The 23,194-nt window shown below is 51.2% G+C and overlaps 1 protein-coding gene across 2 annotated transcripts in view; it reads right to left on the bottom strand.

Moving 5' to 3' along the window:
* Positions 1-11,598: 11,598 nt before the first annotated feature.
* Positions 11,599-23,194, bottom strand: part of GOLPH3L (golgi phosphoprotein 3 like) — a 49,156-nt gene continuing 37,560 nt past the window's right edge. For both annotated transcript variants that reach the window (XM_060256492.1, XM_060256498.1), the window contains exons 3-5: positions 18,234-18,365; positions 17,122-17,236; positions 11,599-12,598 (exon numbers count right to left, since the gene is read on the bottom strand). In XM_060256492.1, the coding sequence (XP_060112475.1) occupies positions 12,171-12,598; positions 17,122-17,236; positions 18,234-18,365 (675 nt within the window). In that variant the 3' untranslated portion in view covers positions 11,599-12,170. The remainder of the gene's footprint in view (positions 12,599-17,121; positions 17,237-18,233; positions 18,366-23,194) is intronic.

Genomic DNA, 23,194 nt, shown 5'->3' with positions numbered 1-23,194 from the left:
AAATGCATAGACAGGGGGATCCAAAGTACGGTGCCCTCCAAGTGTTTTTAGAAAGTGGGCAGGGCCAGGTGGAGCTTTTGCTCAGCAAGGCCTCTGATTGGCCCTGGGAGGTTTGATTGGCAGGGTCTTTTTTTTCCCTCTCAAAACACTACTTTGGCAGCAGCCGCCCTCACAGCACAAGGATCTTCGCCGTGCATCTGAAAGTGAACCGGGGCAGCCATTTTGTCTCTCGCTCTGCCTTCTTCAGCAGCTGTTCCGTGGCTGCATCCGCTGCACTGCGTCCGTAGCCCAAAGTTGCCCACAGGCTCAAAAAAGGTTGGGCATCCCTGGTATAGTCACCAGAGCGATGCCAGTTTGGCAAACCCCGTCTGGTAAATGCTGGAATGCCCCCCCCGCCCCCCATTCCCTCCCGCTGCCCCCTGCTGTGGGCAAGCTGAGTGACGTGATCATGTTTTAAATCAAAGCAGTGCATTATGATATATTAATAAACTGAATGTTTCTTCTTTGTTTGTCAACCGTGCTAACTTTAAAAAGAGAGAGAGAGAGAAACCAAAGTTCTTTTTTTTTTTTTGCCTGTAAACAAAAACAAAAAAAAGGGGGGGGGAGTTGGGAAAAAAAAAAAAGCTGTACATTTTATACCAAAGTTTTTTCTCCTCAGATACCTCATCCTGTACCTGTTTGTGGTGAAATGTTATTCACAAGAGTAAACGTCCTTAATAGAAGTACAACGCAGCTCGTCACGTGTAATTGGGGGAGGTGAAATGAACGGGAGGGCGCGGGAACTACGGAGAATGTTTTCCACAAAAAATACACCCTTGGTAAGAACATAAGAGAAGCCATGTTGGATCAGGCCAATGGCCCATCCAGTCCAACACTCTGGGTCACACAAGAACATAAGAGAAGCCCTGTTGGATCAGGCCAGTGGCCCATCCAGTCCAACACTCTGGGTCACACAAGAACATAAGAGAAGCCCTGTTGGATCAGGCCAGTGGCCCATCTAGTCCAACACTCTGTGTCTCATAAGAACATAAGAGAAGCCATATTGGATCAGGCCAATGGCCCATCCATTCCAACACTCTGTCACACCGTGGCCAAAACCCAGGTGCCATCAGGAGGTCCACCAGTGGGGCCCAAACTCCAGAAGCCCTCCCACTCTTGCCCCCAAGTATCAAGAATACGGAGCATCAGTGCCCCAGACATAAGTATGTAAGAGAAGCCATGTTGGATCAGATGTTGGAGGGGTCTGGAGACCAAATCCTACGAGGAAAGGTTGAAGGAGCTAGGGATGTTTAGCCTGGAGAAGAGATGGCAGAGAGGTGATAGGATCACCATCTTCAAGGACTTGAAGGGCTGTCCTATAGAGGATGGTGTGGAATTGTTTTCTGTGGCCCCAGAAGGTAGGACCAGAACCAATGGGTTGAAATTAAACCAAAAGAATTTCCGGCTCAACATTATAAGAACTTCCTGACAGTTAGAGCGATTCCTCAGTGGAACAGGCTTCCCCCTCGGGAGGTGGTGGGCTCTCCTTCCTTGGAGGTTTTTAAATAGAGGCTAGATGGCCATCTGACAGCAATGAAGATACTGTGAATTTAGGGGGAGGTGTTTGTGAGTTTCCTGCATTGTGCAGGGGGGTTGGACTAGATGACCCTGGAGGTCCCTTCCAACTCTTTGATTCTATGATCAGTGGCCCATCCAGTCCAACACTGTGTCACACAGTAGCCAAAACTCAGGGGCCACCAGGAGGTCCACCAGTGGGGCCAGAACTCTAGAAGCCCTCCCACTGTGCCCCCCTCACAAGCACCAAGAATACAGAGCTTCATTGCCCCAGACATAAGACCACAAGAGAAGCCATGTTGGATCAGGCCAGTGGCCCATCCAGTCCAACACTCCCTGTCACTCATTGGCCAAAACTCAAGTAGCCAAAACTCAGGAGGCCAACCAGTGGGACCAGAACTCCAGAAGCCCTCCCACTGTTGCCTCCACAGCACCAAAAAAACAGAGCATCACTGCCCCAGACAGACAGAGTGTTCCATCTCTACCTTGTGCCTAAAAAGCTATTGATGGAACTCTGCTCCAGATGTTTATTCAATCTCCTCTCGAAGCTATGTTTTTAGCCGCCACCATTTCCTGCAGCAGTGAATCCCACGGGTTCATGACTCTTTGGGTGAAGGAGGACTTCCTTTGATTTGTTCTAAGCCTATTGCTCTTTAATTCCACGGAGCGCCCGCAAGTTCCTGTATTGTGCGAAAGGTCCCTGGAAGGCTCCTATCAAGCCCCCGAGCAGCTGGCTGTCATCTGCTTCCTTCTCCCTCTCTCTTGCTTCCTTCTGCATCTTAACTTCCTTTGCCAGGCTTGCTCAATCACACAGGAGCTACAGAGCAAAGCCTCTGTTTTCTCTATTGGCTGAGACTCCCCCCCCCGGGTCCTTCTTTCTCTACCTTTGAGGGTGGAGTTCAGAGAGGAAATTCAGCAGGGGTGGGATGCCCCAAAGTCCATCCTCCAAAATGCCATTTCTTCCAGGCTCATTGATCCTTGTAACTTGACCTTTGGACATTTCTCTGCCATGAAAACTCTATTCAGGGGTAGATCCAAGGGAGCCATGTTGCTCTGAAGCAATAGAACAGGGGTGGCCAACGGTAGCTCTCCAGATGTGTTTTTGCCTACAACTCCCATCAGCCCCAGCCATTGGCCATGCTGGCTGGGGCTGATGGGAGTTGTAGGCAAAAAAACATCTGGAGAGCTAAGAACATAAGAACATAAGAGAAGCCATGTTAGATCAGGCCAACGGCCCATCCAGTCCAACACTCTGTGTCACACAGTGGCAAAAAATTTTACATATACACACACACTGTGGCTAATAGCCAATGATGGACCTGTGTTCCATATTTTTATCTAAACCCCTCTTGAAGGTGGCTATACTTGTGGCCGCCACTACCTCCTGTGGCAGTGAATTCCACATGTTAATCCCCCTTTGGGTGAAGAAGGACTTCCTTTTATCCGTTTTAACCTGTCTGCTCAGCAATTCCATCGAATGCCCACGAGTTCTTGTATTGTGAGAAAGGGAGAAAAGTACTTCTTTCTCTACTTTCTCCATCCCATGCATAATCTTGTAAACCTCCATCATGTCACCCCGCAGTTGACGTTTCTCCAAGCTAAAGAGTCCCAAGTGTTTCAACCTTTCTTCCTAGGGAAAGTGTTCCAAACCTTTAATCATTCTAGTTGCCCTTCTCTGGACTTTCTCCAATGCTATAATATCCTTTTTGAGGTGCGGCGACCAGAACTGCACACAGTACTCCAAATGAGACCGCACCATCGATTTATACAGGGGCATTATGATCCTGCCTGATTATGATACTAGCTACCGTCGGCCACCCTTGCAATAGAACAAAGCAGCAGACAAGTGGTACCTTTAAGACCAACTACGTTTTATTCAGAATGACAGCTTTCGTATGCTCTTAAGCAGACTTCATCAGATGGGATGGCAGGCAGTCCCATGGCTCTACATACCGACTCACTGCCCACTTTCTCTATATTTAGGACGGCTTGTGTAGCTATTTAAGATTAGGTAGCAGAGATATATACCGTTTTCGCACACAGCTTACCTCGCAGTCACAATCCTGTTCCCTCCGCAGCATCCGGTCGGATTTCCCACCAGCTGCGCCGGAGTTACAGGAAGTGCCGCGGCTTTTGCGCTAAAACCCAGTTTACGTTTGCTAAGCAGAAGCTGCGGCACTTCCTGTAACTCCGGCGCAGATGGTGGGAAATCCGACCGGACGCTGCAGAGGGAACAGGATTGTGACTGCGAGGTAAGCTGTGTGCGAAAACGGTAACATACTTTATAAAGCACACAAACACAATTAAGGATTAAAAAACCCCAAACCTTAAAACATGCTTAAAACATGAGCACTCCTTGGTCATAAAGGTGCTTTCTTTGTGTTTCTCCCATTGGATCCAGGGAACTGGGCAAAGGAAGCTCTGGCTTTTTCCTCCCCGCTGGGGTCAGGAGGGGGAGGATCCTCAGCCAATAGAATGAAGAGAGGCTCAGTAGCTCTGCTGTGCGAGAGAGCCTGGCAAAGCAAGCACTCCCTCCCCCCTTCCTCCCCGGGGGGGAGCCTCAGCCAATAGAGAAAATAGAGGCTTTGCTCTGTAGCTCCTGTGTGATTGAGCAAGCCTGGCAAAGGAAGTTAAGATGCAGAAGGAAGCAAGAGAGAGGGAGAAGGAAGCAGATGATAGCCAGTTGCTCGGGGGCTTGATAGGAGCCTTTCAGGGGCCTGATTCAGCTCCCAGGCGGGATATAAATCTGAGAAATAAAATAAATAAACGTGTGACAGCCCTGCTCTACAAGGTTGTTGTAAGTCAGCTGTGGCAGAACAAAAAAGTCTGGAGTAATTTGGGGAGAAATCCTGGCTCCACCTGGAGGCTGAGAACTTACCTGGAAGGATACTTCTTTGGAGAATGTCCCTTGCTCCTTCTCAGTTATGAATTCTTGCTCGCTTGTGTTTGAATTAAGAACGTGTCGCTCTCGGCTGCTTCGGAGAATTTCCCCAGCCATCACTTGCCCTAACCCCAGCCATCACTTGCCATTGCAGAGTTCAGATCCTAGACAAGCCCTCACTGCCACAAGTAAAGGTAAGTAAATGGGGAGGGGAGAAATATCTTTGTCCTTTTACCACCACTATAGAATCATAGAATCACAGAGTTGGAAGGGACCTCCAGGGTCATCTAGTCCAACCCCCTGCACAATGCAGGAAACTCACAAATACCTACCCCAAATTCACAGGATCTTCATTGCTGTCAGGTGGCCATCTAGCCTCTGTTGAAAAACCTCCAAGGAAGGAGAACCCACCACCTCCCGAGGAGGAAGCCTGTTCCACTGAGGAATCGTCCTAACCGTCAGGAAGTTCTTCCAAATGTTGAGCCGGAAGTTCTTCCTAACGTTAATGTGACTATAGGTCACACTCTCTTTTCCACCCCATAACAATCTTACAAACCTAGACCAGTCCTGTGGAGGGCAGTGGGCGTCCCCAGAAAGGAGACAAAAGGCTACAGAACCTCATCAGAACGTTAGTCTAGGATCCAGGTTCGAGTCCGCACTCAGCCACAAAGGCTAGAATCATTAAAAAACAACAGGAAAGGGAGTCAAGAGAGATGATCTGGGAAGAGGGGGAGGAGAAAGTGGTAGTTTGAGTGTCAGGTTCGGATCTGGGAGACCCAGGTTTTAATCCCCACAAAGCCCTCAAGTCGGAGAGCCGCAACAGCAAACTTAATCCTTGGAAAAAACTTAATCCTTGTCCACTCTCTCCACAACATATTTTTTATAAATCTTTGTCACGTCTCCCCTCATTCACTTCTCCCCCCCCGGCTAAACACCCCTAATTGTTTTAACCAATTTTCATATAAGGCAGTTGCTTCAGACCCCATAATCATTTTGGTTGCTGTTTTCTGCACCTTTTCGAGGTCGACAATACCTCCTTTTCAGGTATAGTGCGCAGATTTGTATAAGGGCAATAAAAGGGTGGCAGTTTTATTTACTAGGAGCAAGGCCTGTTGTGAAGAAAAATACAGCGGGTTCTAGGAGGAGGCTCTGGGCGAGTGCACGCCACCCTTGCTGTGTTCCTACCCACCCAAGTGAAGGCATTAACTCCCCCCCCCCCATGCACCTCAAGGGGAGCTGTTCTCTGCCATCTAGACAGCAACTGTAAATCCGAGTGATCTCCAGTGGTTCCCCAGGAGGAAATGGCATTGTACCCATCTGAGGTCCTCTCTCTCCTCAAGCCCCACCCTCTCCAGGCCACACCCCTTGAATACCCAGGAATTTCCTAACCTGGAGTTGGCAACCTATCTCCTTCCCTTTATCTGCTTCTCTGACTTCAGGTTTCCATCGCCTTCCCCCTCCCTACAGCCTCTACATAGGAAAACGATAGTCTTTCTTCACAGTGGGGAGGGGGGAGGATGAAAGCAGTTTACGTCATTCTCTTTTCCCCCTGTGTGATCTGAACAACAACCCTGTGAGGCAGTTTAGGCTGGAAGACCGTGACTGGTCCAAAATCACCCTGGCGGCTTCTACAGCAAGAACCTGGGCCTCGCAGATCCCACTTTGAAGTCCTAACTCTCATGCCACAGTGGCTGTCCTAGGGTGGCTGCTGCAGAACAGCGGTAAGCAGCCAGGCACAGGACAGCCAACCCCCAGGCGCAGCCATCCCTTTACCTGCCCCTCTGACTTCAAGTTTCCATCACCTTCCCTTTTGCCGCTGCCTCGACAGAGGAAAAAGATAGTCTTTCTCGACAGCATGGTGGGGGGGGGGGGGACCAAAGCAGCTTATATCATTCTTATTTATTTATTTATATTTAGACTTATATCCCGCCCTTCTCACCAAAGTGTCTCAGGGCGGCTTACAACATAATAAATCACATAATTCAATTTAAAACATTTACAAGTACAATTAAAACCATAATTAATAAAACAAGATAAAATAAAACCAGCGGTCTGTAAAAGCATTTTGTTCCATCCAAAGGATGTTCTCATTGTCAGTTAGGTGTTTTAGGCCTGCCGGAAGAGGGCTGTCTTACAGGCCCTGCGGAACTGCCCTAGGTCCCGCAGGGCCCGCACCTCCTCCGGCAGCTGGTTCCACCAGTAAGGTGCCGCTATTGAGAAGGCCCGATTCCTGGTGGATTTTAGACGGGCCTCCTTTGGCCCAGGGACTACCAACAGGTTTTGTGAACCGGAGCGTAGTACTCTCTGGGGAACGTGTGGGGAGAGACGGTCCCTAAGGTGGACAGGTCCTAGGCCATATAGGGCTTTAAAGGTAATGACCAACACCTTGTACTGGACTCGGAATATTACCGACAGCCAGTGCAGATCCCGGAGCCCCGGCCGAATGTGCTCCCATCTTGGGAGCCCTAATAGCAGCCGGGCAGCAGCGTTCTGCACTAACTGCAGCTTCCGGGTCCGGCACAAGGGCAGCCCCATGTAGAGGGCATTACAGTAGTCCAACCTCGAGGTGACCGTAGCATGAATCACTGTTGCTAGGTCGTCGCGTTCCAGGAAGGGAGCCAACTGCCTCGCCCGCCTAAGATGAAAAAAAGCGGACTTGGCAGTGGCTGCTATCTGAGCCTCCATCGTCAGAGAAGGCTCCAATAGTACCCCCAGGCTCTTGACCCTGTCCGCCGCCATTAGCGGCGCACCGTCAAAAACTGGCAGGGGGATTTCCCCCCCCCAGTCCCCGACGACCCAAGCAAAGGACCTCTGTCTTCGCCGGATTCAGCTTCAGCCCGCTCAGCCTAAGCCACCCAGCCACTGCCTGTAACGCCCGGTCCAGATTTTCTGGGACGCAGGCGGGCCGGCCGTCCATAAGCAGATAGAGCTGGGTGTCATCAGCATATTGATGACAGCCCAGCCCATACCTTCGGGCAATCTGGGCAAGGGGGCGCATATAGATGTTGAATAACATCGGGGAGAGTACCGCCCCTTGAGGCACCCCGCAATCAAGCGTGTGTCTCTGGGACAGTTCCTCCCCAATCGCCACCCTTTGTCCCCGACCGTCAAGGAAAGAGGAAAACCATTGCAAGGCCAACCCCTGAATCCCTGCGTCGGCAAGGCGGCACGCCAGAAGCCGATGGTCGACCGTATCGAACGCTGCCGATACGGTTCTCCTCTCCTTCCTTTGATCTGAACAACAACCCTGTGAGGCAGGTTATGCTGAAATTCTGTGACTGGTCCAGAATCCCCTAATCAGCTTCCACAGCAAGAACCTGGGTCTGGCAGACCCCACCCTGAAGCTCTCCTCAAAATCCACCACAGAATGTCCAGGAGCTGATCTCCGCCATCTGCAGAGAAGTTGTAATTCTGAGTGATTTCCAGCCCTCACCTGGAGATTGGTAACAGTGGTTCCCAAAAGAAAAGACCGCTCCCTCTGAGGCCTGTAGTGATACTTTAGGAATTTCTCAGCAACATGGAAAGGATACCGCTAAAGGCCTCTGGGCAAGTGCTCTCCCAGCCTTGCTGTCTTCCCACCCACCCAGTTTGGTGTCGTGGTTAAGTGTGCGGACTCTTATCTGGGAGAACCGGGTTTGATTCCCCACTCCTCCACTTGCAGCTGCTGGAATGGCCTTGGGTCAGCCATAGCTCTGGCAGGGGTTATCCTTGAAAGGGCAGCTGCTGGGAGAGTCCTCTCCAGCCCCACCCACCTCACAGGGTGTCTGTTGTGGGGGAGGAAGGGAAAGGAGATTGTGAGCCGCTCTGAGACTCTTCGGAGTGGAGGGCGGGATATAAATCCAATATCTTCATCTACCTCACAGGGTGTCTGTTGTGGGGGAGGAAGGGAAAGGAGATTGTGAGCCGCTCTGAGAGTCTTCGGAGTGGAGGGAGGGATATAAATCCAATATCTTCATTTACCTCACAGGGTGTCTGTTGTGGGGGAGGAAGGTAAAGGAGATTGTAGGTTGCTCTGAGCCTCTGTCCTTGAAAGGGCAACTGCTCTGAGAGCCCTCTCCAGCCCCACCCACCTCACAGGGTGTCTGTTGTGGGGGAGGAAGGGGAAGGAGATTGTGAGCCACTCTGAGACACTTCGGAGGGGAGGGTGGGATATAAATCCAATATCTTCATCTACCTCACAGGGTGTCTGTTGTGGGAGGAAGGTAAAGGAGATTGTGAGCCGCTCTGAGACTCTTCGGAGGGGAGGGCGAGATATAAATCCAATATCATCTTCTTCTTCTTCACCCAAGTGAAGGCATTAATTCCCCCCCTGACACACACACACACACACCTCAAGGGGAGGTGATCTCAGCCATTTGGAATTTCCTAACCTGGAATTGGCACCCTTGCAGCCTCTACATGGGAAAAGGATAGTCCTTCACAGGACTTCAACAGTGGTTCCCTGGGAGGAAATGACTGGTAGCATCAAGCAGCTGACAAGAGGACCTGCTCTGCTGGTGGCTGCAAACCTCCCTTTTGCTCCCCGTTGATCTGATGGTGTTGAAGTGGCCCCTCTCTGCTGTGAACAAACATTCCTTTTTTGTCAGTTGAAGAGATGTAGGAAGGTGGACAGAATGAAATAAAAAAGATTGAAAGAGGTACAGCGAAAGAATAGGGGGAGGGACGGTGGCTCAGTGGTAGAGCATCTGCTTGGGAAGCAGAAGGTCCCAGGTTCAATCCCTGGCATCTTTAAAAAAGGGTCCAGGCAAATAGGTGTGAAAACCCTCAGCTTGAGACCCTGGAGAGCCGCTGCCAGTCTGAGAAGACAATACTGACTTTGATGTACTGAGGGTCTGATTCAGTATAAGGCAGCTTCATATGTTCAAGGAAGGAAGGAGGGACAGTGGCTCAGTGATAGAGCATCTGCTTGGGAAGCAGAAGGTCCCAGGTTCAATCCCTGGCATCTCCAAAAAAGGGTCCAGGCAAATAGGAGTGAAAAACCTCAGCTTGAGACCCTGGAGAGCCGCTGCCAGTCTGAGAAGACAATACTGACTTTGATGGACCAAGAGCCGCTGCCAGTCCTGAGAAGACAATACTGACTTTGATGGACCCAGGGTCTGATTCAGTATAAGGCAGCTTCGTATGTTCATATGTTTAATAGAAGGGGGAGGTAGAAAGAAGAGGGGGGAAAGGAATGAGAGAAAGAAAAATGAGAAGGAAGATAGACAGGGCTCTGAGGAGAGGCAGTAGTGATCAGTAAGCCCCCAGGAGAGCCTGTCAGCAGAGACTGCCTCCCTCAGAGGTCAGGGGCCGTCTGGTGGTGTTCTTGCCTGACAGAGCCAGCAGTGGGTGGGGGAGAGCAGAATCAGCCAATGGCAAGGCAGAGGTGGCTTGTGAGCCAATCCTGCAAGAACATGGGAAGGTTGCGGCAGGCGGGTGACAGAGAGGCTACCCAATGGTAGTGGGAAGTGGAGACAGACAAGAGGGTCAAGCCAATAGTTGATGCAGTACAGCTCCGGTGACTGCAACGAATCAGGATGCTGGGATTTGCCACCACAACCTCGGTTTTATGACGAAAGGATTCCTGTCCTAATTATGGCTGGCATTGAATTTGCCTTTTTCGCAGCAGCCGCATGCTGTGGGGACATTTTCATCAAGTTATCTGCTAGCACCCCAAGGTCCCTTTCTTGCTTCCTTGCTGCCAATTCAAATCCCATCGATGTATGTGTGAAGTTGGGATTATTTGCCTCAATGTAACTCGCTTTACACTTGCTTGCATTGAATCCCATCTGCACGACTGTTCCCCCAGTCGAGGGAGGAATCACGCTCTTTGGAAGAAAGGAGGGAGAAAAACATGACAGGGAAAACACACACAAAGCTGCTTCATACTGAATCAAACAAATGGCCCATCAAAGTCATACTATCTACTCAGACTGGCAGCAGCTCTCCAGGGTCTCAGGCTGAGGTCTTCCACATCATCTATGCAGTTCAATTCAGGAGAGCCAGTTTGGGGTAGTGGTTAAGTGTGCGGACTCTTATCTGGGAGAACCGGGTTTGATTCCCCACTCCTCCACTTGCACCTGCTAGCATGGCCTTGGGTCAGCCATAGCTCTGGCAGAAGTTGTCCTTGAAAAGGCAGCTGCTGTGAGAGCCCTCTCAGCCCCACCCACCTCACAGGGTGTCTGTTGTGGGGGAGGAAGGGAAAGGAGGTTGTGAGCCGCTCTGAGACTCTTCGGAGTGGAGGGCAGGATATAAATCCAATATCTTCTTCTTCTATGCCTGGTCCTTTTAACTGGAGATGCCAGGGATTGAACCTGGGACCTTCTGCATGCCAAGCAGAGCCTCTGCCACTGAGCTATGGCCCCTCTCCATGGCTCTCCAGGGTCTCAGGCTGAGGTCTTTCCCATCACCTCCTGCCTGGTCCTTTTTAACTGGAGATGTCGGGGATTGAACCTGGGACCTTCTGCATGCCAAGCAGAGGCTCTGACCCTGAGCTATGACCCATCTCCATGGCTCTCCAGGGTCTCAGGCTGAGGTCTTTCCCATCACCTCCTGCCTGGTCCTTTTTAACTGGAGATGCTGGGGATTGAACCTGGGACTTCCTGCATGCCAAACAGAGGCTCTGCGACTGAGCTATGGCCCCTCTTCAGGATCTCAGGCTGAGGTCTTTCTCATCACCTCCTACCTGGTCCTTTTTAACTGGAGATGCCAGGGATTGAACCTGGAACTTTCTGCATGCAAAGCAGAGGCTCTGCCACTGAGCTATGGCCCCTCTCCATGGCTCTCCAGGGTCTCAGGCTGAGGTCTTTCCCATCACCTCCTGCCTGGTCCTTTTTAACTGGAGATGCCGGGGATTGAACCTGGGACCTCCTGCATGCCAAGCAGAGGCTCTTCCTCTGAGCAACAGCCCCTCTCCAAAGCTGGCGGTTTGGCCAAATGCGGCTGCCTGATGTCACAAGGCAGGGCTTCCTGCTTCCATGACTAAAAAATTGTTCATTCTACTTTTACAAGCTAAGAAATTACGCAGATCTGCTTCATCAGCAGCTCACGAAAATTCGGTGTTTTGAATTGTACAATTTTAACTGGGGAGCCCTGAGTATTCGCGAGAGGTATTCTCTGCGCTAGAAGACTGACTTGAACATGGAGATAGGGAAGGACATGGGGGAAATAAAAACACCAGAGAATGCATAGAAGTTGTGCTGTAATGATCTTTTGCAGACAAACACACGGAAGAGCGGAGACAAACTGGAGCCGCTCAGACCAAAAAAAACGAGACAGGGCCGAAACAGAAGGCGAAATTAAAAACAAAACAAAACAAAACTCAAAGAACTCACGTCACAATTCCTTCCTTCCTAAAAACATCAAAAAAGAAGAGAGTTTGAAATAAAAAAAATAAGAGATGCAATTCAATTCAGTTCCATCAGACACAGGCCTTCATTTAGTTGTTTTTTTTTTGGGGGGGGGGGTATGAAAAAATTAAGAGGCTGGGTGGGTAGGGCAGGAGAGAGAAACAATTGATATAGATTTCTTTGCTCCTTCTTGTAATCCAACAGTCCCCAAACTGGAGCAAATGGTGGTGAAGATATCGGCATTCCAACAGAGAATATTCTCCATCACCCCCTATTGTCTAGAGTTGGGCGAGAGTGGGCATGGCAGGAAGTAGGCTCCATCAGCTGTCGCCATGCAGCGTGGGACGTTCCACAGAGCGAGAGTTCTGATTCCTAGAGGGGGAAGGTGGAAACTCTCTGGGGAGGATTTAAGACTTGTTGAAAGCGGCCAAGACCGCCCATATCATTTCCACACTGCCCGTCTTGGCAGCTTCCACCTCGGGCTCTCTGTCCAGCAGATCCTTGGATCTGTTCATAGCGACGTCGTATTTCTCGTCGGGCAGGCTGGTGAAGACGTTCTCCAGCACGTCGGAGGCGTGGGCCAGTACCAGAAGCGCTAGAGTCCGCCTGTCCATGCGGTGGGGGTCGTTGACCCACCGGTCCAAAACACTCTCTTGGAGCTTCTTCACCAGCCGCTGCTTCTCGGTGGTGTTGGTCACCGGGTGGGTGGTCATGTCGAAGAGGAGGAAGTTCTGTTTCTCCGTCGTCAGGATCCCCTTCTCCACCAGGTTCTTGGCAATCCGCTCACGCACGTTGCGCAGCTGGTACTGCAGCTTGAAGGGGTTCCAGGTTTCGCCTACGGGAGAGCGGGTTTAGTGAACAGCAGGATATTCCGTCCCTTGCAGGCGCTAGGGGGCATGCCCCTTGGCCTCCCACCTCCCTCCACATCACTCATGGGCTACGGCCTGGGACCTGACTACCTTCGGGACCGCCTCTCCCCATACGTGCCCCGGAGAGCACTACGTTTAGGGTCCCAAAATCTCCTTCAGATCCCCGGATTGAAAGAAGTTCGATTGTCCACCACGAGAGCCAGAGCCTTTTCGACAATAGCCGCCGCTCTGTGGAATGCCCTCCCGAAAACATCAGGGCCCTGCGGGATCTGCCACGGTTCTGCCGGGCCTGTAAGACCGAACTATTTAAGCTTGCCTTCAATAGGTAAGGGGAGGTAGCAAACGTCCCACAGCACTGACACTCCCACTGGACAAATATAGATATTGAGAAACGCCAACGTGCATCTTGGATTTTATGGTTAAAATGTTTGGATTGATTTTATTGTATATTATCAAAGAGTTCAGGTTTTCACGGCTGGCATCATCATTAGGGTTTGTAGAATCTTTCAGGCTCAAGTGCCGTGTTCTACTGGAGAAAGTTTTCCTTCCAGAAGTTTCATTCTCAGCTGCGGAGAACATCCTCAGTGGCGTTGCAGCCGGGGCAGGCGGTCAGAGGTCAGAGCGTCAGAGCGCCTGCTCCGGCTGCAACGCCACTGAGGATGTTCTCCGCAGCTGAGAACGAAACGTCTGGAAGGAAAACTTTCTCCAGTAGAACACGGCACTTGAGCCCGAAAGATTCTACAAACCCTAATTATTGTGTATTGTTTTGAATATTCGACGTGGTTTTTCACTGTTGTTAGCTGTCCTGAGCCCGTTAGGGGAGGGCGGGATACACATTTGATTAAATAAATGAACATCTTCCAGGAGGTACGACACACAGATTCAAACCCCTGTCTCAGCAAGAACCCGAGTGGGGGAACCTGTCCATCCACCACATCTTTTATCTTTCTAACCATCCGGTGGGGAGTGTAAGTGGGGCAAGAGCAGGGGGTGGAAATCTAATCTACGCCAGGGGTGGCCAACGGTAGCTCTCCAGATGTTTCCTGCCTACAACTCCCATCAGCCCCAGCCAGCATGGCCAATGGCTGGGGCTGATGAGAGTTGTGGGCAAAAAAACATCTGGAGAGCTACCATTGGCCACCCGTGATCTACACCATCCCAAAGATCCATGGAGGAAGGGGATCAATATGTAACTCCATCCACCTCTGTTAGATAAGAACGTAAGAGAAGCCATGTTGGATCAGGCCAGTGGCCCGTCCAATCCAACACTCTGTGACCAAAAAACCCAGGTGCCTTTAGGAGGTCCACCAGTGGGGCCAGGACACTAGAAGCCCTCCCACTGTGCCCCCCCCCAAGCACCAAGAACACAGAGCACCACTGCCGCAGACATAAGAACATCAGAAAAGCCATGTTGGATCAGGCCAATGGCCCATCCAGTCCAACATTCTGTGTCACATAAGAACATGAGAGAAGCCCTGTTGGATCAGGCCAGTGGCCCCTCCAGTCCAACACTCTGTGTCACATAGGAACATCAGAGAAGCCCTGTTGGATCAGGCCAATGGCCCATCCAGTCCAACATTCTGTGTCACATAAGAGAAGCCCTGTTGGATCAGGCCAATGGCCCCTCCAGTCCAACATTCTGTGTCACATAAGAACATGAGAGAAGCCCTGTTGGATCAGATCAATGGCCCAACCAGTCCAACATTCTGTGTCACATAAGAACATAAGAGAAGCCCTGTTGGATCAGGCCAATGGCCCCTCCAGTCCAACATTCTGTGTCACATAAGAACATGAGAGAAGCCCTGTTGGATCAGATCAATGGCCCAACCAGTCCAACATTCTGTGTCACATAAGAACATAAGAGAAGCCCTGTTGGATCAGATCAATGGCCCATCCAGTCCAACATTCTGTGTCACGCAGTGACCAAAAAACCCAGGTGCCATCAGGAGGTCCATCAGTGGGGCCAGGACACTAGAAGCCCTCCCACGGTTGCCCCCTCCCCAAGCATGAAGAATACAGAGCATCACTGCCCCAGACAGAGAGTTCCAACAATACCCAGTGGCTAATAGCCACTGATGGACCTCTGCTCCAGATGTTCATCCAATCCCCTCTTGAAGCTGGCTATGCTTGTAGCCACCACCACTTCCTGTGGCAGTGAATTCTACATTTTCATTCCTCGTCGGCTGAAGAAGGACTTCCTCAGAGCCTGCTGCTCCTTCACATCATGGAGTGCCCACGAGTTCTTGTATTGTCAGAAAGGGAGAAAAGGACTTCTTTCTCCACCTTCTCAATCCACAGGGTGTGCCTCATCTATGCATTCCTCTTCCTATCTTGCCAGAGAGATTAAAGGCAACACTGTCTTTGAAGAAAAAGAGTTGGTTTCATGCCCGGCCTTTCACTTATCGGAGCTGCTTACAACCGCCTTCCCCTTCCCCTCCCCACAACCTGTGAGGTAAGTGAGTCTGAGAGAATTCTGTGACAGACCCAAGGTCGCCCCAGTTGGCTGCAGGTAGAGGAAGAAGATGACTGCAGATTTATACCCCGCCCTTCTCTCTGAATCAGAGACTCAGAGCGCCTTACAATCTTCTTTATCTCCTTCCCCCACCCTGTGAGGTGGGTGGGCCAGAGCTAAGGCTGACTCAAGGCCATTCCAGCAGGTGCAAGTGGAGGAGTGGAGAGTCAAACTTGGTTCTCCCATATAAGAGTCTGCACAATTAACCACTGCACCAAACTGGCTTTACGATCTTCTTTATCTTCTCCCCCCACAACAGACATCCTGCGAGGTGGGTGGGGCTGAGAGGGCTCTCCCAGAAGCTGCCCTTTCAAGGACAACCTCTGCCAGAGCTCTGGCTGACCCAAGGCCATTCCAGCAGGTGCAAGTGGAGGAGTGGGGAATCAAACCCGGTTCTCCCAGATAAAAGAGCTCTGGCTGACCCAAGGCCATTCCAGCAGCTGCAAGTGGAGGAGTGGGGAATCAAACCCAGTTCTCCCAGATAAGAGAGCTCTGGCTGACCCAAGGCCATTCCAGCAGGTGCAAGTGGAGGAGTGGGGAATCAAACCCGGTTCTCCCAGATAAGAGCCCGTGCACTTAACCACTACACCAAACTGAAGTGGAGAATCAAACCTGGTTCTCCAGATAGGAGCCCACTGTTCTCAACCATAACACCATGCTTGCTCCACCATCCCCATGTGACTCCCCCCCCATAGGGACTCCCCCCTCCTGTTCCCCATTCCTAGCATCTCCCCCATTAGACTGCCAAGAAGGGGGGTACGCCCAGGATATGTGCTGGTCAATGCAAATTTGCTTGTTCTGCCCCCTCTTGCATGCAGGAATGGGAGGGCCAAACTTGGAATTTCTCACCAAAGATACGGGAGGTACAGCAAAGGACCCAGGTTCAATCCCTGGCACCTCCAGGTAAAAGAAGAAGAAGAAATTGGATTTACAGCCCACCCTGCTCTGAATCTCAGTCTCAACAGATACCCTGGGAGGTGGGTGCCGCTGAGAGAGCTCTCCCAGAAGCTGTCCTTTCAAGGACAGAGTCTCAGAGGGGTCACAATTCCCTTTCCTTCCCCCCCACACAACAGAAACCCGTGAGGTGGGTGGGGCTGAGAGAGCTCTGACAGCAGCTGACCTTTCAAGGACAGACTCTCAGAGCAGCTTATGAACATATGAACACATGAAGCTGCCTTATAGTGAATCAGACCCTAGGTCCATCAAAGTCAGTATTGTCTACTCAGACTGGCAGTGGCTCTCCAGGGTCTCCAGCTGAGGTTTTTCATGCCTACTTGCCTGGACCCTTTTTAGTTGGAGATGCTGGGGATTGAACCTTACCAAGCATATGCTCTACCACTGAGCCACTGCCCCTCCCCTTAATCTCCTTTCCTTTCCTCCTCCGCAACAGACACCCTGTGAGGTGGGTGGGGCTGAGAGGGCTCTCACAGCAGCTGCCCTTTCAAGGACAGAGTCTCAGAGCAGCTAACAATCTCCTATGTCTTCTCCCCCCACAACAGACACCCTGTGAGGTGGGTGGGGCTGAGAGCTCTCACAGCAGCTGCCCTTTCAAGGACAACTCCTACAAGAGCTCTGGCTGACCCAAGGCCATTCCAGCAGGTGCAAGTGGAGGAGTGGGGAATCCAACCTGGTTTTCCTAGATAAGAGAGCTCTGGCTGACCCAAGTCCATTCCAGGAGCTGCAAGGGAAGGAGTGGGGAATCAAACCCGCTTCTCCCAGATAAGAGTCCGTGCACTTAACCACTACACCAAACTGGACCAAGGAGTGGGTGATATGAAAGACGTCAGCATGAGACCCCAGAGAGCTGCTGCCTGCACAAGCAGACAATACCGACCTCGAGGGACCCTGGGTCTGATTCAGTATAAGGCAGCTTCACATATGTCTCTTGTAATGATGAATTATTGGCCGAGAGACGCCCCCCAGATGCCAAGCTGGGAGGGATTAAGCACCCCAAGGCAGGACAGCTCTCCCGCTCACCCGTCAGCAGCTCTATCCACGTCATCACCGTCTCAGCGGGTTCGGTGGCTTTGAGGTGGCGGAGAGTCTCGTCCAGAAGCACGTCCCCAGTGGGGGCATCAGATTTGAGGAGGACCTGGAAGGGAAAGCAGGGAGGAAGAAGAAGATACTGGGTTTATATCCCACCCTATACTCTGAATCTCAAGAGTCTCAGGGCCGCTTAAAAATCTCCTTCCTCCCCCACAACAGACACCCTGTGAGGTTGGTGGGGCTGAGAGAGCTCTCCCAGAAGCTGCCCTTTCAAGGACAACTCTGAGACAGCTCTGGCTAACCCAAGGCCATTCCAGCTGCTACAAGTGGAGGAGTGGGGAATCAAACCCGGTTCTCTCAGATAAGAGTCTGCGCACTTAACCACTACACCAAACTGGCTCTCTAAGAAAAAGATACTGGATTTATACCCTAACCTTCATTCTGAATCTGAGAGCAGCTCACAATCTCCTTTATCTTCTCCCCACACAACAGACACCCTTTGAGGTGGGTGAGGCTGAGAGAGCTCTCACAGCAGCTGCCCTTTGAAGGACAACCTCTGCCAGAGCTATGGCTGACCCAAGGCCATTCCAGCAGGTGCAAGTGGAGGAGTGGGGAATCAAACCTGTTTCTCCTGGATAAGAGTCCACCCACTTCACCACTACACCAAACTGGCTCTCTATAGAGCCTGAAGAAGAAGAATTGTAGATTTATACCCGCCCTTCTCCCTGAATCAGGAACTCAGAGCGGCTTACAATCTCCTATTCCTTCATCTGAGAGCAGCTCACAATCTCCTATGTCTTCTCCCCCCACAACAGACACCCTGTGGGGTGGGTGGAGCTGAGAGAGCTCTCACAGCAGCTGCCCTTTCAAGGCCAACTCCTACAAAGAGCTCTGGCTGACCCAAGGCCATTCCAGCAGGTGCAAGTGGAGGAGTGGGGAATCAAACCCGGTTCTCCCAGATAAGAGTCCGCCCACTTCACCACGACACCAAACCGGCTCTCGAAAGAGGCACTTTGGCCTGGCTGGCCGACCAAAGAGGGGGTCTTTCATAAATGCAGGTCTCACAGTGACTGGGAAGGTGCCTCCTCCCCCACGACCCTCACCTTGCGGTCCAGGAGCCGTTTTTTCCTCATGGTTTGCGGCTCCAGCTGTATCCTCCCTCTCAGCGCCAGCTCGATGAGGATGCCACCCCGTAGGCCTGAGGAGATGCAGTCATTCCAGAAGGACGTGTAGCCCTGAGGAGAAACAGAAGATGAGGACGGGGGGAGACGGTGTCAGCGTGCGAAAGACCCTTGCGGCTACAGAAGCAAAGGAGAGAATCAGAGAGTTGGAAGGGACCTCCACAGTCATCTAGTCCAACCTCACCTGGAGTATTTCGGTTTTGGGCACCACATTTTAAGGAGGATATAGACAAGCTGGAACGGGTCCAGAGGAGAGCGACGAAGATGGTTTCAGTTTATTTCAATGGTGAGGGGCCTGGAGACCAAGTCCTATGAGGAAAGGTTGAAGGAGCTGGGCATGTTCAGCCTGGAGAGGAGGCGGCTGAGAGGTGATAGGATCACCATCTTCAAGTACTTGAAGGGCTGTCCTATAGAGGATGGTGTGGAATTGTTTTATGTGGCCCCAGAAGGCAGGACCAGAACCAGTGGGTTGAAATTAAATCAGAAGAGTTTCCGGCTCAACATTAGGAAGAACTTCCTGACTGTTAGAGCGGTTCCTCAGTGGAACTGGATGGGCCATTGGCCTGAAACATGGCTTCTCTTATGTTCTTATGAACAGGCTTCCTTGGGAGGTGGTGGGCTCTCCTTCCTTGGAGGTTTCTAAACAGAGGCTAGATGACCATCTGACAGCAATGAGGATCCTGTGAGTTTAGGGGGAGGCCTTTGTGAGTTCCTGCCTTGTGCAGGGGGCTGGACTAGATGACCCTGGAGGTCCTTTCCAACTCTAGGATTCTATGACTGTTAAGAGCGGTTCCTCAGTGGAACAGGCTTTCTCCTCGGGAGGTGGTGGGCTCTCCTTCCTTGGAGGTTTTTCAACAGAGACTAGATTACCATCTGACAGCAATGAAGATCCTGTGAATTTAGGGGGAGGTCTTTGTGAGTTCCTGCCTTGTGCAGGGGGCTGGACTAGATGACCCTGGAGGTCCTTTCCAACTCTAGGATTCTATGACTGTTAAGAGCGGTTCCTCAGTGGAACAGGCTTTCTCCTCGGGAGGTGGTGGGCTCTCCTTCCTTGGAGGTTTTTCAACAGAGACTAGATTACCATCTGACAGCAATGAAGATCCTGTGAATTTAGGGGGAGGTCTTTGTGAGTTCCTGCCTTGTGCAGGGGGCTGGACTAGATGACCCTGGAGGTCCTTTCCAACTCTAGGATTCTATGACTGTTAAGAGCGGTTCCTCAGTGGAACAGGCTTTCTCCTCGGGAGGTGGTGGGCTCTCCTTCCTTGGAGGTTTTTCAACAGAGGCTAGATGGCCATCTGACAGCAATGAGGATCCTGTGAATTTAGGGGGAGGTCTTTGTGAGTTTCCTGCATTGTGCAGGAGTAGAAGATTGATGTCCATGTATTTACCCCGTAGGTATCTTGGGTGTGAAGTGCAATGAATGAGAGTCTGTTGTAATGTCAGCTCCGGGTTAGAATGAGGGCAAAGGTTTCTCAGAGGTTAGATTTATACACATAACACACATATAAACATAATTCTAGTTTGCCATTGAAAAAAATACATTAAAATATAGCTGAAGATGGGTTAGTATATGTAACAGCCAGTATCCCTATTTGAACATGTCAATACAAAAAATATTATTCTGAAACATGGGGGGGTGGGGGGGTGGGCTCCCTCTGGGTATCCTACCCCCCCAGGGAAAGTGTATGCGCAATACATAGCCTCTCCTCTCCCGGTGTAGTGAATGCCGCGTGGTCACTGTCTGGCTATGCCTGGCAGATGGTCACTGCAATGGCCTCTCCTGCATTACTGCATCCGTAGAACACCTTCTCGCTGGTCCCCCCCCGTTTTTCACAGAGTTTGCTACGTCATGGTGCGACCGAATTGTCCGGCGGTATAACCGGATGGGCAGGCTGGGCCCACCAACCTTGCCAGCCTAAGAGAAGGAAAACTCTAACATCAAACCCGGGCAGATAGAGCTCGTTAATGTAACACCTACCACCTGGAGGACTCGCTGCTGGCGTCCCGGCTTACTGGGCCATGGCAGATGACCCCAAGGTGAAAGGGTGGAGCCAGTACCGCGCACACTGCGCTTCACCTAAAATTCCTCTGCGCAGGCCTGAAGGGTATATCCACATCCACAGCCCACAACACACCAAGTCCTGCAGCGATGGGCAAGGGGCAAAACGGCAGGTGGAAGGTGCCACTGGAAGCCGCAGTCCCGATCCTGCATGTAGGCGGTTCAGGGTATTGGTCGCCTGATGCTAACCCGGAGACGAAAGCATTTTTTTGGCAGCACCCTGAACGACCAAGCAGCCTTATCTAGGGACAGCACTGCTTGCTCCACACGGAGAGGGGCCTAGAAAAGGTGGCCTAAACAAAGCTCGTCTCCTCCACCCCAGTTGGCTAGCCGCGGTCAACGGGCATCCTTACTTGCGGTCAAAAAATAACAACAAATAAAAGGCATGCACCTGCCTCACAAAGTGTGCAAAGACTAAAGCTTGCATGTTGGAACATCAGAACCATGCTTGACACAGTAGACAGTGGTCGCCCTGAACGACGCTCTGCTCTAGTTGCCCACGAACTTCTCAGGTTGAATATCGACATAGCAGCTCTCAGTGAGGTCCGCTTCCCTGAGGAAGGTAGTCTTCAAGAACACGGTGCTGGCTATACCCTCTACTGGTCAGGTAAATCAAAGGCTGAGAGCCGCCTTTCTGGCGTTGGCTTCATGGTCAGGAACTCCATTGCCTCCAAACTCGAAAACCTGCCAACAGGTCACTCAGATCGCATCATGTCCATGCGCCTCCCACTTCAAAACAAGCAGCATGCAACACTCTTCAGTGTGTATGCCCCAACCCTTCAAGCAGATCCTGCAGAAAAGAACAAGTTCTATGCTGATCTACACAACCTCGTACGGAAGACCCCTACAGAGGACAAGGTGATCATCCTTGGCGACTTCAATGCCAGAGTAGGTAAAGACTCGGAAGCCTGGAAAGGAGTACTTGGCAAACACGGCATTGGCAACTGCAATGACAACGGGAGCCTCCTGCTAGAATTCTGCATGGAGCACCAGCTCACCATCACCAACACTATCTTCCAGCAGAAGAACAGTCTGAAGACAACCTGGATGCACCCACGGTCCAAGCACTGGCACCTTATTGACTACATTCTGGTGCGCCAGAGAGACCTTTGAGATGTCTTACACACCCGAGTAATGCCCAGTGCAGAATGTCTTATGGATCATCGTCTTGTACGCTGCAATCTCCGTCTTCACTTTAAACCCACACCCAGGAGAGGAGGTATCCCTCGGAGGAAGTTTCAGGTTGGCAGTCTCCAGTCAGCCGAAGTTAAAGCTGCCTTCCAGGCAAAACTCCAGTCAAGAATTGAGGACCCCAGTTGCCCCACAGACCCTTCTCCAGAAGCACTCTGGGAACACCTAAAAACTACCGTCCTGCAGATCTCTGAAGAAGTCCTCGGGTTCTCCACAAGGAAGAACAAGGACTGGTTTGATGAGAACAATCAAGAGATCCAAGATTTACTGGCGAAAAAGAGATCTGCCTACCAAGCACATCTTGCTCAGCCCTCCTGTCCTGGGAAAAAAGCAACCTTTCGCGCTGTATGTAGCAACCTCCAGTGCAAGCTTCGAGACATTCAGAACGAGTGGTGGACCAAGCTTGCTGAGAGAACCCAGCTGTGTGCAGACACTGGTGATTTAAGAGGGTTCTACAAAGCCCTGAAGGCAGTATATGGTCCATCATATCAGACTCAGAGTCCCTTGCGTAGTGCAGACGGCCAAGTGCTCCTCACAGACAAGGCATCCATATTGAACCGGTGGTCGGAGTATTTTCAGGTTCTCTTCAGTGCCAACCGCGTAGTTCAAGATTCAGCAATTCACCTCACCCCACTTCAACCAGTGAAAACAGAGTTGGATGAGATCCCCACTCTAGAAGAGACTGTTAAAGCCATCAAGCAACTGAAAAGTGGCAAGGCAGCAGGAGTTGATGGAATTCCACCAGAGATCTGGAAGCATGGGGGCACAGTACTACATAGCTCACTTCACAAAGTACTTGTCACCTGCTGGGAACAAGGCAAATTACCACAGGACTTTCGCGATGCAATCATCATCACCCTATACAAGAACAAAGGGGAAAAGTCAGACTGCTCCAACTACCGGGGGATAACCCTGCTCTCCATCGCAGGCAAAATCCTTGCCAGAATACTCCTGAACAGACTGGTGCCCGCCATTGCAGAAGAACTCCTCCCAGAGAGCCAGTGCGGCTTCAGAGCTAACAGGAGCACCACCGACATGGTATTTGTTCTCAGGCAGCTCCAAGAGAAATGCAGGGAACAGAACAAGGCTCTGTATGTGACTTTTGTCGACCTTACCAAAGCTTTCGATACCGTTAGCAGGAAAGGCCTGTGGCAAATCTTGGAACGTTTAGGATGTCCCCCAAGGTTCCTCAGCATGATCATCCAGCTACACGAAGACCAGCGAGGCCAAGTCAGACACTGCAACGACCTCTCGGAGCCCTTCCCAATAGGCACAGGTGTAAAGCAAGGCTGCGTTCTCGCGCCAACTCTCTTTACGATCTTCTTTAGCATGATGCTTCAAAGAGCTGCAGTAGATCTAGATGATGACGATGGTGTCTAAATCCGCTATCGCACCGATGGCAGCCTGTTCAACCTGAGGCGACTAAAGGCCCACTCCAAGACAATGGAAAAACTCATCCGAGAGCTACTGTTTGCTGATGATGCTGCACTCGTCTCCCACTCGGTATCAGCTCTGCAGCATATGACGTCCTGCTTTGCAGAGGCTGCCAAGCTATTCGGCCTAGAAGTTAGTCTGAAGAAAACAGAAGTTCTCCACCTCCGACTGCACAAAAGAGTGTGGAGCAACAAGCATC

This window comes from Heteronotia binoei, chromosome 1, assembly GCF_032191835.1.
Source record: "Heteronotia binoei isolate CCM8104 ecotype False Entrance Well chromosome 1, APGP_CSIRO_Hbin_v1, whole genome shotgun sequence".
Classification (NCBI taxonomy): domain Eukaryota; kingdom Metazoa; phylum Chordata; class Lepidosauria; order Squamata; family Gekkonidae; genus Heteronotia; species Heteronotia binoei.
The sequence above is the reverse complement of the archived record's forward strand: the minus strand, read 5'-3'. Positions and strand labels throughout refer to the sequence as shown.